Genomic DNA, 14,830 nt, shown 5'->3' with positions numbered 1-14,830 from the left:
CCATTCTTCGCCGAAAATAAGTGTGTGAAAAGCTTTTTGCCTAACTCTGGCGTTAACTCTGCGTTGAAGAAAAGCCCAGAAAGTTCTGGCTGCTCCCGTTTGACGCTGAATCATTAGAAATGACCTGCGCCCGTGAATCCTGTCTAGAGGGGACAGGCTTTTCCACTCACCCAAAAACATAATTCCCATAATACAATATGAAGAAACCAAAAGCGAAAGGTTTCACATCACAGGGATTTCCTGTTGTTGCCTAAGGGAAAGGGGCTAAGCTGCATCAGATTGTTCAGAGGACGCAGAACAGCCGTCGCTGCAGCCCCTGAAGTGAGACACCAGAAGAGACCCAAACTCAGCAGCATCTGGTGAGTGCAGAGCCCAGCTCAGCAGTGACTTGCCCCCAGGGCCGGCCTTAGGATTTATGGGGCCCTGCACAGTATTATTAAAATGGTGCCCCTATGCCGATGGCAGCCCGGTCCCAGACTGTGGGGGGACAAGGCAGCAAAGGATAGCGAATGCCCAGCCCGCCCTACGGTGGCGGAGAGTCACAGTTCCCCGCAGAGACCCCCGTACCCTCTCCCTCACGCAGAATGGACATGCAGAAAGTACCTAATTAAAAGCATTAAACTTGGGAATAAGAAATGTCAGTCACAGGTTTTTTGATATGCCCTGAAGTTTGTCAGACATTTATTTGTAAACACTTTGTAGTAAGGGCGAGGCAGCGTCCTGCTGAATACGACATTAAATATTATGGAATTCAGGATGCAGCTCTTCTCTGTTTGACATTTTCTTAATCAGTATTTCTAAGCTGATTTTATATTTTAAATGTACCCTTAAGCCTTCGTAAAGCAATCCTTCCAGATTACTACATATTTAACTCACTGAAACAAAGACGTTATTTTAAATTAATCGGTCACAGAGGTATCATGTGTTCATAACAATGTTCATTGCTTTTAGAAAAGGGGAACACTAATTTACTGTGTGTGATCTCCATAACAATAGACGTGTTTCTGAAATAGGGTGACCAGATGTCCCGATTTTATAGGGACAGTCCCGATTTTTGGGTCTTTTTCTTATATAGGCTCTTATTACCCCCACTCCCTGTCCCGATTTTTCACACTTGCTGTCTGGTCACCCTATTCTGAAATTTCACCAATGTTAAAAAATATGTTTACAAAAATGTTAGGCATAACGAAGGATTTTATATCTTACTAGGTACTGATTTTGCTGGAGGGTTATCTTAAAACTAGTTCATCAGATAGTCAGAAATAAAGACAGGGAATCTCTTTGTCCATCTATCTGGAAGGAAAGGGGTGTTGTCCCTTTAAGAGCTCTCTTCAATGGGTGTGTGGGGGGTGAAGGGAGAAAGGGATAGCCAGAAAGGACAGAAAGACTTTGGAAGCAAGTTTTTTTTACTATAGTAACTAAAATTAAAATGTGTATTTTAGAGAAGGGGGGTCTTTTGAAGGATTTATTTAAAAAAACTTTATGTCTGAAGATCCCCATTGGCCCGGGACGGCGAACCGCGGCCAGCGGAGGCCGCGATCGGCCAAACCTGCCGCGTCAGCAGGTAAATAAACTGGCCCCGCCGCGTGCCGAACGTTGCCGACCCCTGGTTTAAGGCTAAAGATGATTGTGCATTTAAAATCTATGCAAGGATTTTTTAGAGATGTGATATTATACTTGTCACCAACTCACTAATGAAACATTTTTAAAGCAAATTTTAAATTAAGGGTCCTATAGACTGACACGTTCTGAGTAAATACAACAGTGACGCACAGCTGGTTTTGTCAGTAAATTCAGAACCTGACAGTATATCCCTGGGCGTTGGCAAGTGCCTGCGGAATGGCTGCATTCCCCCTTGACTGGTTCTTTAACAAAAACAACAAGGAGTCTGGTGGCATCTTAAAAACTAACAGATTTATTTGGGCATAAGCTTTCGTGAGTAAAAACCTCACTTCTTCGGATGCATAGAGTGAAAGTTACAGATGCAGGCTTTCACTCTATGCATCCCAAGAAGTGAGGTTTTTACTCACGAAAGCTTATACCCAAATAAATCTGTTAGTCTTTAAGGTGCCACCAGACTCCTTGTTGTTTTTGTAGATACAGACTAACACGGCTACTCCCTGATACTTGGCTCTTTAACAGTTTCAGTGTTGTGCTGATAGGGCGGGCAGGCTGGAGGCGTTTTCACTGTTAAGTTACTAGATCCCCTCCGGAGTAAGAGTCACCAGACAGCAGCAGCCAGCTGGGAGCTGCAGGAAGGGTCAGGACAGGGAGAGGAAAGCCGGAGGGATGGACACTAAGGGCTGGTCTGCACTGGCAACGCTAAAGCAGTTTCACCGCAAACCGAAAACCAGCTCCACGAGAGGCGGACGGCTCTTATCGCGGCTGCTTTTGCGGTGATGTGCAAGTGAAGACACGTTCTTCCTGTTTACAGGGCGTTTAGCCTCTGCAGCATCTCCCACAGTGCCTGGGTGACCACTCTGGCCAGCAGCTCTGAGGCCAGGTAAACAGACGTCCACCCTCCCCTGTAAAGCCCCGGGAACTTTGAAACTCGGAGCAAAGGATCCCCTGCTTGGAGCAATGCTGAGCTCCTGGGCTGATCAGTGTCTGGGGAGAGGGGGCCCTGCAGGGACCAGGGTGCCCTGATCACCCTCCCCCCTTCCCACAAAACCTATCGTCAAACTGGAGTGAGCTGCACTGTGGGACAGCTGCCCTAGAGCGCTGCTCTCATCCCCGATGGAAACACTCTCTGATGCCTGAGGAAGTAAGTGAGTACACAAACCAGCGCTTCACTTTCACCGGTTCACTATCACTGGTGAAACTGACAGTGCAAAAAACCTGCAAAGTGTAGCCATAGCCTGTGTTAACTGTCCCTTCGCACCCTTGACGAGGCTGCAGGAAAAGGCTCCACCCATGAGCTTGAATTCCGGAGGAAGGAAATAAAAACAGCTGACAAGAAAATGTTTCCTCTCTTCTGCCCTTTGGAGGCTCCCAGGGCAGAACTACCGAACCGAAGCAGAGATCCCCGGGGTCAGCCTGCGTCAGCCCTAAAAGACAGTCAGCGCTGACCGAGTGTCACCTTTTGGACCCACCGACTGTCACTCAGTTGTGTGTAGACGCGCCCTGCTTTGACCTGGAACAAACTCTCTCATGGCTTTTTCCTAGTTAGTAAATCCTTAGTTACTATAGGGCTGGCTCCAGGCCCTGTCTCTGGGGTGTGATCTAGGTACAAATTGACCTGGGACAAGTGGCTGATCTCGGAGACGGGGAGTAACCGGAATCGTTTGTGATCTTTGGTGCCTGGCAACCAGCGATCCCGAAGCAGCTTGCTGGGTGGCCGGCTGGACAGAGAGCCCACAGGGACTGTCTGTGACGTCGGTCAGACTGTTGCCGTGCTTCGGGTGTTCACACCTGTTACTGGGCAGGTGAAATCTGTGATGGACACCCCAGTTCGGGGCATCTGCCTGGCCTCTTGACGCTGTGCTCTGCGGCTGGCACTCACGGTCCTGCGCCACCCCAGACAGCGTGACAGTGGGCTCCCCCCACAGCCCGTCCAGTGCCGCCTGGGGGGTGTGGGGGGGCAGAATTGTGATCGGGGTGTCGGTGCTGCCCCTCGTCAGGGCCACGTGCGTGGGGTGTGTGTGTGTGCGTGGGGGTGTGATGGCAGCGTGTTCACGGGGCGGGAGGACAGGGGGGGTCACTCCTCCCTGTAGGCACTCAGGGCCCCCACTGAGCTCAGCACAAGGAGGGGCCCTGGCCAGGGCCGGCTCTAGGCACCAGAAAAGCAAGCAGGTGCTTGGGGCGGCAAATTTCCAAGGGGCGCAAGAATCCCGCATGAGAGCTGAGAACCAACAGGGGTCCCTGGGAGCTGTAGTTCCTTGGTTAGCTCCCTGCCTCTAGAGCCAGCCCTGGAGCAGGGAAAGAACTACATTTCCCAGCATTCCCTTGGCTGCTACAACAGGAAAGGGAGGGGAAAGGAGTATGGAACTGAAACCTCATGCTGCAGCTTGCTGTGAATGGTAGGAACAGAGACGCTCTAGGGTTTTTGCTGCCCCCCCGCACCCCTGTATTGCCCCAGCCCTGGACTCTCCCCCCACCCGCACCCCCTGTGCCCCAGCCCTGGCCCCCACCTGCACCTCCTGCCGCCCCAGCCCTGGGCTCTCCCCCAAAGAAAGAATTGGGGGGACTAAATGGACAGTGCCCCTCTCTATCTGAAGCCTAGCAAGGGAGGTACGCGGATCCCACTGGAATTTAAAATGAAAAGGAAGGGAGGGGAGGCTCTGGACCTGGGCAGCTTTAGATACAGTACCAGGCACGTAGGAGGATTTCCACTTCTGAGCCATGGAAGCAGAAATTGACTTTTCTTTTCCAGATTTAGCGAATATTCAGAAAGGGAATCCAGCACCTGCCTTCCAGATTTGAACACCTCAACATTCAGGAGTGCTCAAGCGCAATTTGGGCAGCTGTTACTTCATTTCTCCCAAATCAAATCTACTGATCCACTGTAACTTGCTGTAGAAAAAGTAGGATAAATTGAGCAAGAAATGCTTCCCAGTGGTTATTAGGACTGGAATTGCTATTTTCAACAGCCATTGCCTTTATTTTTTTTAGTTTTATTTGTTTAAAAGGCAGACAGTGATATTGCATTGGCAAATTCCCCATAGAAACAAAGAGTGGAACAAAAGAATAATAAAGGCACCTCAACTTTTCCTCATTTCTGTAGGACAGTCTTATAATCTGCATCCAGATATCCTCCAGTCACACAAGCTGAAAATTGTTCCACTTTACTCCTGTTCTGTAACCATATGGGAACCAATCCTGTCTGTGTTCTGTGCACATCCAAAATTCCTGCTGAATGACCCGCCCTGGGAGCGAGTTACCAGTGACCCAGGGCTGGGGCGGCAGGAGGGTGCAGTTGGGGGTGGGAGGGGCGGGAGAGCCCAGGGCTGGGGTGGGGGTCAGGCAAAAATTTTTTTGCTTGAGGCACCAAAAAACCTAGAGCCGGCCCTGGCCCTGGCAGCCTCCTCTCCCCCCTCCCCCCCGCCCCATTCTTTTGTCCAGGCAAACCTGGCCTGGCAGCGTGGGGTCCCCTGGGGCACCCCCCAGGAGCCTGACACCCCCTAACACGCCCCATGCTGGGCAGGGGCTGCTCTCCCTATACGGGGTGGGGACACTCTCTCCCACACAGCTGGAGCCAGCTGCCCTGGGTGGAGCGTGGGGCGGGGAACGGGCAGGGAGCTGCTGGCTCTGGGTGGGAGCGGCTGCAGCAGCAGGCAGCCTGCACATGGGGCAGGGCCCTGATGGGCGCTGGGGCATTGGTCTCCCCCTCGCCCCACGCTCTACGGGCGCCTGGATCACAACAGGGGACCACATGTCCGTCTGTCTGTCCATCTGCAGGGTCCGCATGCGTCTGTCTGTCCATCCCCCCCAGGTTTCGCATGGCCGTATGCATCTCTCTGTCTGTCCCTCCCCCAGGGACCACATGGGTCTGTCTGTCTCTCTGTCCACAATGGCGCTGCGTGCTTCTGTCTGTTTGTCCCCCAGGGACCATATGCCGGTTGGTGTCTGTCTGTCCATCCCCCAGTGTGGTCATTCTCCACCGGCTCTTTGTTAGCATTTGACTCACTCCATTAACAGACGTCTATTGTGAGACACACAAAACCCACCGGCCCCCGGGGAGATGAGTGTCTCCCACCCGCTGTCAGGAGCAGCTTGTCTCACCGCGCGCTGCCTTTGAGTGATCTGTCTTTACCTGCAAGGCTGGAGAACACAATTTCCAGCAGATACACAGACGTCCCCACATATTCGCCGCACTTACATCTCACGATGACCAGTGTGACACAGGCTTTCAGCAGACGTTACATGACCCCGATGGTGAACCCAGGGGATCCCTGTACCCCATGTGCCCTGTGCCCTCTGCCAGCTGGCACCGAGAGGTCCGTGGGTCACAGACGTGACTAGCAGGAGGTGCTGGGGGTCATGGTGCAGGGGCACTGGCAGAGCCCTGGGGTTGCTGTACGGAGTGTTTGGAAAGCTGAGTCCATTCAAACCAATTATGTTTTAATCCAGCCAAGTACAAGGTCAGATATCTAGGAACAAGGGACACAGGCCAGACCCACACACTGGGGGGCTGTACCTGGAAAGCAGAGACGCTGACAGACACGTAGGGGTCAGAGTGGAGACGCATCTGACCGTGAGCCCCTCGTGCGATGCAGTGGGACAAAGGGCCAGTGCCCACCTGGGCTGGATACACAGGGGAGAAGCGAGTGGGAGCAGGGAGGGGATTTTAGCCGGAATATGGCACTGGGGAGACCGATACTGGAATCCTGCCTCCAGTTCTGGGCTCCACATTAAAAAAAAACATTTATAAATTGGGGCAGGTGCAGAAAGAGGCTCAGAAATGACTCGAGGGCTGCCGAAATCGCTGTGCCGTGGGAGCCGTACCGAGCTGGGTCTGCCCAGCTGAGCAGGGGGCAGAGGGAGAGGTGACGTGATGCGTGTGGAAGCCCCTCCCCAGGCAGATACCAGCAGGCACTAGCGCTGGCGCTCTCATCTAGCGGAGATGGGACGAACCAGAGCCAACGGCTGGAAGCTGCAGCCCGACAAACTGAAATCGGAAACAAGGCACCGATTTGGAACAAGCTCCCAAGGGAAGGGTTGGAGTCTCCAGCTCCTGGTGGCATCACATCCAGCCTGGGGCCTCCCTGGGGGGGCTTTAGTGAAACACAAAGTCCTGGGGGCTCAGCACAAGAGTAACTGGGCAAAATATTCCGGCCAGGGCTGTCCAGGAGCTCAGACAAGATCAGGGGTAGGAAAACTTTTTGGCCCAAGGGCCACATCTGGGTGGGGAAATTGCATGCAGGGCCATGAATGTAGGGCTGGGGGGGGGGGGGTTGGGGTGCAGGGAGGGGTGTGGTGTGGAGTGCAGTAGGGGCCTCAGGGCAGGGGGTTTGGGTGCAGGACGGGTGCAGCAAGGGGCTCAAGGCAGGGGTCTCAGGGCAGGGGTTTGGGGTGAGGGGTGCAGGAGGAGTTTGGGGTGCACGAGGGGGTCTCAGGGCAGAGGTTTGGGGTGAGGGGTGCAGGAGGAGTTTGGGGTGCACGAGGGGGTCTCAGGGCAGGGGTTTGGGGTGAGGGGTGCAGGAGGAGTTGGGGTGGGGGCTCCGGCCGGGCACTGCTTACCTGGAGCGGCTTTGGCGTGGCAGCGGGGTTAAGACAGGCTCCCTGCCTGCCGTGGCCCCACACCGCTCCTGGAAGCGGCCAGCACCACGTCCCTGCAGCCCCTGGAGGGGGCAGAGGGTTCCGCGCGCTGCCCTCACCTGAGGGTACCTCCCCCAAAGCTCCCATTGGCTGCGGTTCCCCATTCCCAGCCAATGGGAGCTGTGTGGGGGTGTGTGTGCAGGTATCTAGTCCAACCCCCTGCTCAAAGCAGGACCAACCCCAACTAAATCATCCCAGCCAGGGCTTTGTCAAGCCGGGCCTTAAAAACCTCTAAGGAGGGAGATTCCACCACCTCCCTAGGGAACGCATTCCAGTGCTTCACCAACCCTCCTAGTGAAATAGTGTTTCCTAATATCCAACCTAGACCTCCCCCACTGCAACTTGAGACCATTACTCCTTGTTCTGTCATCTGCCACCACTGAGAACAGCCGAGCTCCATCCTCTTTGGAACCCCCCTTCAGGTAGTTGAAGGCTGCTATCAAATCCCCCCTCATTCTTCTCTTCTGGAGACTAAACAATCCCAGTTCCCTCAGCCTCTCCTCATAAGTCATGTGCTCCAGCCCCCTAATCATTTTTGTTGCCCTCCGCTGGACTCTTTCCAATTTTTCCACATCCTTCTTGTAGTGTGGGGCCCAAAACTGGACACAGTATTCCAGATGAGGCCTCACCAATGCCGAATAGAGGGGAATGATCGCGTCCCTCGATCTGCTGGCAATACAGCCCAAAATGCCGTTAGCCTTCTTGGCAACAAGGGCACACTGTTGACTCATATCCAGCTTCTCATCCACTGTGACCCCTAAAATTTGTTAGTCTCTAAGGTGCCACAAGTACTCCTGTTCTTCTTTTTGTGACCCCTAGGTCCTTTTCTGCAGAACTGCTGCCTAGCCATTTGGTCCCTAGTCTGTAGCAGTGCATGGGATTCTTCTGTCCTAAGTGCAGGACTCTGCACTTGACCTTGTTGAACCTCTTCAAATTGGAGGATTGGGGCAAAAGAAATCTGTCTAGGTCACTCTGGACCCTATTCCTACCTTCCAGCATATCTACCACTCCTCCCAGCTTAGTGTCACCCGCGAGAGTGGGGTTAAGACAGAGGGGCCTCACCAGAGGAAGCAGGGGAGAGAGAGAAAAGACACTGAGGAGAAACACGCACATTGCCGGACCAGATCCGTGCTCCTGCTCAGAGCCCGTCTCTGGCAGTGGTAAAGTCACAAAGCCAAGCACTCAGAACTCAGGAAGTGCCAGAGCTAAGGTTCCTGTCACCCTTAGTTTGGTGCCCTGTATCTACTCACCAGCATCATCCCACAAGCCTGGAGCTGGTGGAAACCCAAAATTTCTGTCCCATGCAAAATTCGGAGAGTCCCAAAGTTGTTTCATTCTGAACCAGAACGAGAAACCAAAATAGCAGAATTGCTCACAAAACAGTCTGAAAGTTTTGAGAAATGCAGTTCGGGGTCAGAAATGTTTGTCTGATACACACGACGTTTCATTTTCACTTGTATTTTATATTAAATGATATAAAATCAAAATCTAACCAGAACGGTCAGAGAAACATTTCGGGTGAGATTCACAAGTGGACGCGGGTGCCCGAATCACTGGGCTGGGGGGATTCTGATGGGTGTCTCTCTCACTCTCTCCTGTGGAAGCTGTTCCAACTGGGCGTAAGTAATTAACGACTCCTTGGAGCAGGGGCACATGAACTTGATCTCCCAGGTAAGTGCCCCACCCCCACGGCTATATCGTCATGTCACCGGCTCAGTGACTCTTTAAATGTTTATACGCAGGGGAGCAGGAGAGCCGCACATCAGCCTGTCCCAGGGGTGAGAGCTCTCTCCTGTGCGGGGGGAGATCCAGAGTCAAATCCCTTCTCCCCATCAAGCGGGGGTGGGGGGGACTGAACCCCACTCTCCCCCCTGCTGGGTGAGTGCGTGAACTCCTGGGTAACGGCGAGTGCTGCTGGCGGCTGTTCTTGCAAACAGCAGCTTAGGTGCCTGACCCCAGGCCCAGCTCCCAGCTGTGAATCCCACCCCAGAGGGAGGCGCCTCCTCCAGCCCAGACTTGGGCGACAAACGCCAGGAGAGGAGCAGGGCTTAGCACCCCCCTTTCCCCGGCATCTCCCGTTGGCTAGCTCGGTGGCTCCCTGCCCAGGGTGCTGGCTTTTGGGAAGACCACTCGTTGTCTAGGAAGCCTGGGAACCGAACCCAGGCTCTGTGAATCCCTCTGCGTCTTGCATGTAGATGTCGGTCTTGCTACGGCTGCTCCGTAACTGAGCTTGCAGAGTCCCTTTTCCCCCAGGCAGAATAGATCCAAGGCTTCTTTCCTGCTCCCGCCAGAAGCCCGTGGAGCAGCTCTGAGTGTGTGGAGCCAGCAGGGTTGGACGCACACAAAGGCAGCAGGGAATTGTGCTCGCCAAGGTGGGCAATAAGGAAAAAGCATTTCAAAAACGCCCTGGGGTGCTGAAAGGCGGGGAGAGGCTGCCAGTGTCTGGCCCCTGGGCAGTGAAGTTCAGAACTGTCACTGGCACAGGGCCCGGGGCATTGTGGGGCAGTGGCTGGCGGACACAAGAATTGCAGCATCTGCACTCGCACTGCGGTGACCTACGTAGGTGGCCGTGGCTTTTCGCCGTTCGGGACGTGGTGTCACTGCAGCTCTGTAACCGGGAGTTCACGTCAGGGGGAGGCAAATGTTAGTGTCGATAAATGTGTAATGAGGTTGGTGCAAGTTGGCTGATGTCAACCTGCCTTTGGAGCACAGACCAGGCCTCAGTTCAGTTCTGTCCCCAGTTTTGTTCACCAAGGATAGAGCAGAGATAAAGGAGGTTCAGATAATAACGAAATCACTTGGGTCTGGGAAACCCGCTATGTGAGGAGAGATTAACAAGAGGGGGCTGTTTAGTTTAGAGAGACAATGATAAATGTACAAACTAACGAATGGCAGAGAGCAGGTCAGTCAGGGATTCTCTTTACCCCCTCTCATAATGCAAGAACAACGGGACACGCGATGAAGTGGAGGGAAGAAAAGGTAAAACTGACACGCGGAAACCCATGTACATAACACGTAACTCCGCTGTAGAGTTCATGGCCACAGGTGTCATGTGCGGGATTCAGAGGAGAATTGGAGACTCAGACAGACAGGCAGCACCTCCACAGTTACACGAGAGAGAATGAAAACACAAAACCAAGTCTCCAATGTTTGGAAGGGATCTAAGCCCTCCCCTTCAGGGCACAAGCCTCCCAGACACTAACTATCTGGAGTTAGGAGGAAATTCTCTCTAAGGGTGAATTATTCTGCACTTGTCCACTAGAGGGGAATCTTCCCCTTTCCCCTGAATCAGCTGGTACCAGCCAGTTTCAGCGAGAGAAGAGGGGGCTAGATGGATGCCTGGTCTGATCTGGTCGGGTGTTTCCTGTGTTCCCATTAGAGTGAATCGAAATGTGTCAGACACTTTACCTCGAAAGGCAACGTAATCAAAGTCAAATCTTGTGTTTTAACAGAGAGAGCTCACCTTGAGAATTACTCTTGGCTGAAGTGAACGTGCTACGTAGGTGCAAAGATGAGTTGCCAGGAAATATTCATGAGCATCATAACACCAACAGGAATAAAGTGTTATATTTTTAAAGAAAGTTACTCTTCCAGTAAGCACACACCCCTAACTGAAGAAAAGAGAAAAATGGCAGAAGTGGCAAAGCAGAAAGCAATGGAGATTCTGAGAGATGCCCTGAAGAAGCAGGACCGAGTGCTGATGGAGAAGCCCCAGGATCTGGTTTTTGGTGATAGTGGAAATCCCAAATTCTGGATGGAACGCCATGCGATACTGACAGAAGAATTAGTTCGACGCCTCATCTCAGAGCTGGAAGCTGTGAAGTTTAAGGAGGATCTAACCAGGAAATATACTTATGCTTATGTTTATTCAGAGTCTGGTGACAAAACAGTGTATTTGTGCCCGCAATTCTGGAAGGCTTCTACAGATCTTGGAGAAGGTTCTCAGCCAGGGATTCTTATCCATGAAGCGTCTCACTTCCTGGGGATACGAGATATCACCTATTCCAAGGAGAGTATCGATGTTGCCTGCAGAGGGAAGTTGGTAAAGTTGAAAGTTGGTTCAGAACGCAGTGTCCCAGATCTGAATTCCCTTGCGAAAGCAATATTAAATGCTAGCAACATTGAGTATGAATTTGAAATTACACTAAATCACAAAGGAAGATACGAGAATGGACGATACTCCTGCTGTGGGGAAAAAGCCAAGAACTCAGTTTGTGAGAGAGCTGTGCCTGATGAGTTTCTTGACTGCAATTTCCAGGGAAGGTAAGCAACTCTCCTTTCCCATGGGCAGTGCATGTTATGTGTGGTTCCCTCCCTATTGACTGTATGGCACTGGTGCCTAGGGACCCCACACAGGGATTGTGTCCCCATGGTGCTAGGGGCTGTACTCATGGTGGAGAGACAGCCCTTGCCCCAGGGCGCTCGCAATCCAGGATTATCATAAGGTGCAAGTGGGTGGAAGAAAGACAACCAGGGCAAGGGGTGAGAGGAGACGGTGACAGTAAAACGAACACCATGCGCCAGCCCTTGAGCTGGTGCAGACCAGGGTGGCATAGCTCCATTTACTGCAATGGAACCAATTGCACTAGCTGAGACCTGCTCACACCTCTACGTAACAGCTCACACATCTCAGCCTTCCTCGCGCCAGCCACTGCCAGACTACAGCCATTGTCAGCGTAGTCACGGTCAGACTAGCCACTGCCAGCCAGCCATTGTTTCATTGGGGCACCAGGGCAGGGGTAAAGCTGAAGGAGGATTGCAGAGGACGAGGTGGGCGTTTAGGAGACGGTATGAAGGTGCTGGTGGATGAAAGACCAGCCGGCAGTAAGGGATGAAGTAACGGGTAGAGGGAAGGCCGAGGTCAGCGCTGTGGTACTGTAACTCAGGGGTTCTCAACCTTTTTCTTTCTGAGCGCCCCCCCCCCCCCCCCGCAAGATGCTATAAAAACTCCACGGCCCCCCTGTGCCACAACATTGCTCCGGCTTCAACTTCAGCCCCGGGGTTCAGCCCCGTGCAGTCGGGCTTTGGCTTTCTGCTCTGGGCCCCAGCAAATCTCATGCCGGCCATGCTTGGCGGATCCCCTGAAACCTACTCGTGGTCCCCCAGAGGTCCCGGGCCCCTGGTTGAGAATCACTGCTATAACTGACTGGGGGGATGGCGCTGAACAGGGAAGAGCCCAACTGGCAAAGACCAGGAGTTGGGGTTTGACATGGGGGAGGAGAGGGAGCCAGGGGAGTGACACAACGGGGTGATGTGGGTGGAGCAGGGAGCCGGGAAGCTCATCCCAGCAGGAGGGTTTTGAACGAACCTGAGGGGGAAGGTGGTTGGCTGTGAGGCCGGAGATGAGAGAACAGGAGTTGAGGTGAGAGATGATCAGGCCTGGGCCCCACAAATCAGAACGTCTGGTTTCTTTTTTAAGTTAATTTTTAAGGGGGGTGTTGTTTGTGCTCCCCTACCTGGGTGAGTGTCAGAGTCGAACCCCCTCAGCAGAACCGGCTGCTCGATCAGCAAACAGAGCCCGGGCTGGTCCTGGAGCCCCTTGCTGGGCGATGAACCACAGGAAAGCTCTCTCCTCCCACCCAGGATTCCTGGTCACCTGAGGACAGGATTCAAAGCCTTTTGTCAGCTCACGGCAGAGCGAGATCTGGTCTGATTTCTGCCCGGTTCCCCAGGGACCCACTGTCAGCGCGGCCCTGCCTTCTGCTGTCACCTTCCCCGGCAACTTGCCTCAGTGCAATAATCCCCAGGCCTCTGTCACGGTTCCCAGGGCACTCACAGCCGAGTCACCTGGTGAACCCCTGCCGCTAGCGAGAGGGAGCCTGGCCTGTGGGGACTGGCTGTTAACTCGCTAACACCACCAGCTCGTTAGCTGCTCAACGCTCTTCTCTGGGCTATGCCAGCCCTGTCCTCACACTGCAGGCTAGCAGGAGGTACACCTCAGTCCCCAAGCCCCCTTGAGTCGCTCCCCTGTGATCCCAGCCCCTGACACTGGCTACTCACAGAAACCCCAGAGCCTCTGCCCCCAAAGGAGCTCTGTGCCCCAGTTTTACCTGAACCCCACCGTACCACCCGCTCCTGTAAACCACACGGCACCTGTACTACAACAGAAGGTTTATTTAAGAAATGACGGAGATTCTACTAGAAACAAGCGAGTGATGGAAATAAATGGTTTTGTGTCTCCTTTTTCCTTCTGTCTAATAAGAGTCTGGCTTAGTCAGCGATTCCAAGCCCAGAAGGGGCCACTGTGATTATCTAGTCTGCCCTCCTGCGTAGCACCAGCCAGAGACCTGCCCCACAATAGTTCTTTTTGAACTAGAACATATTTTAAAAAATCCAGTCTTGATTTAAAAATAGTCAGTGATGGAGAATCCACCATGCCCCTGGGTAAATTGTTCCAAGGGTTAATTACTCTCACTGTTAAACATTTGTCTAGCTTCAACTTCCAGCTATAGGATCATTTTACACCTTCCTCTGCTAGATTGAAGAGCCCATTGTCCAATATTTATTCCCCATGTAGGTACTTATAGACTGTGATCAAGTCACCCCTTAACTTTTTTTTGTTAAGCCAAGTAGATGGAGCTCCTTGAATCTATTGCCATAAGGCAGGTTTTCCAATCCTTTAATCATGCTTGTGGCTCTTCTCTGAATCCTCTCAAATTTATCTACATCCTTCTTGAACTGTGGGCACCAGAAATGGACACAGGATTCCTGTTTATGCATCCCAGGATCCCATTAGCTTTTTTGGCCACAGCATCACACCGGGAGCTCATGTTCAGCTGATTATCCATCACAAGCCCCAAGTCTTTCTCAGAGTCACTGCTTCCCAGGAGAAAGTCCCCCATCCTGTAAGTATAGCCTGCATTTTCTGTGTTCCTAGATGTCATCCTTTACATTTAGCCATATTAAAATTCATATTGTTTGTTTGTACCCAGCTTATCAAGTGATCCATATGATGAGACTATATCATTTGTTTTTTCCCAAATACAGAACAGAAATATTTATTGAACACTTCACCTTTTCTGCATTCTATCAGTTCTATCTGGTAATGCACCACTACCATTGTCAGGATTCTTTTTGTTCCTAATATATTTTAAAAACTTCTTCTTATGGTCCCTATGTCTGCTGGCCATAGATTTCTCCTTGTGGCCTTTGGCTTCCCTTATCAATTTTCTACAATTCCTAGTTTCTGATTTATAGTTATTACTATCAAATTCCACTTTCTTCCACTTGGTTGTGTGTGTGTGTGTGTGCGTGCGTGCGTGTGTAAAAATGGCTGCCTTCACTTTCCCTCTAAAGCAGCGTTGTTGTCATTTTTTAAACTACCACTGCCTTTTTCCTCAACTGTGAGATTGGGGCTTTTGGGGCATCTAGTAAAGTGTTCTCAAATTCTTCCAGATGTGTGAATTGTTTTCAGCTGTGTGAAATTGGTCCTAGTAAAGCACCAGGTATATATATTACTGGTGGGGGATTTGATAGCAGCCTTCAACTACCTGAAGGGGGTTCCAAAGAGGATGGAGCTCGGCTGTTCTCAGTGGTGGCAGATGACAGAACAAGGAGTAATGGTCTCAAGTTG

General features: G+C 52.1%; 1 protein-coding gene across 1 annotated transcript in view; it reads left to right on the top strand.

The window, feature by feature from the left end:
* The first annotated feature begins 233 nt into the window (after window positions 1–233).
* LOC135974288 (uncharacterized) overlaps window positions 234–14,830 on the top strand; it is a 36,751-nt gene continuing 22,154 nt past the window's right edge. Inside the window, exons 1-2 of the mRNA XM_065561317.1 lie at window positions 234–359; window positions 10,710–11,520. Of these exons, the coding sequence (XP_065417389.1) occupies window positions 10,769–11,520 (752 nt within the window). The 5' untranslated portion in view covers window positions 234–359; window positions 10,710–10,768. The remainder of the gene's footprint in view (window positions 360–10,709; window positions 11,521–14,830) is intronic.

The sequence above is a fragment of the Chrysemys picta genome, chromosome 11, assembly GCF_011386835.1.
Source record: "Chrysemys picta bellii isolate R12L10 chromosome 11, ASM1138683v2, whole genome shotgun sequence".
NCBI lineage: Eukaryota > Metazoa > Chordata > Testudines > Emydidae > Chrysemys > Chrysemys picta.
The sequence above is the reverse complement of the archived record's forward strand: the minus strand, read 5'-3'. Positions and strand labels throughout refer to the sequence as shown.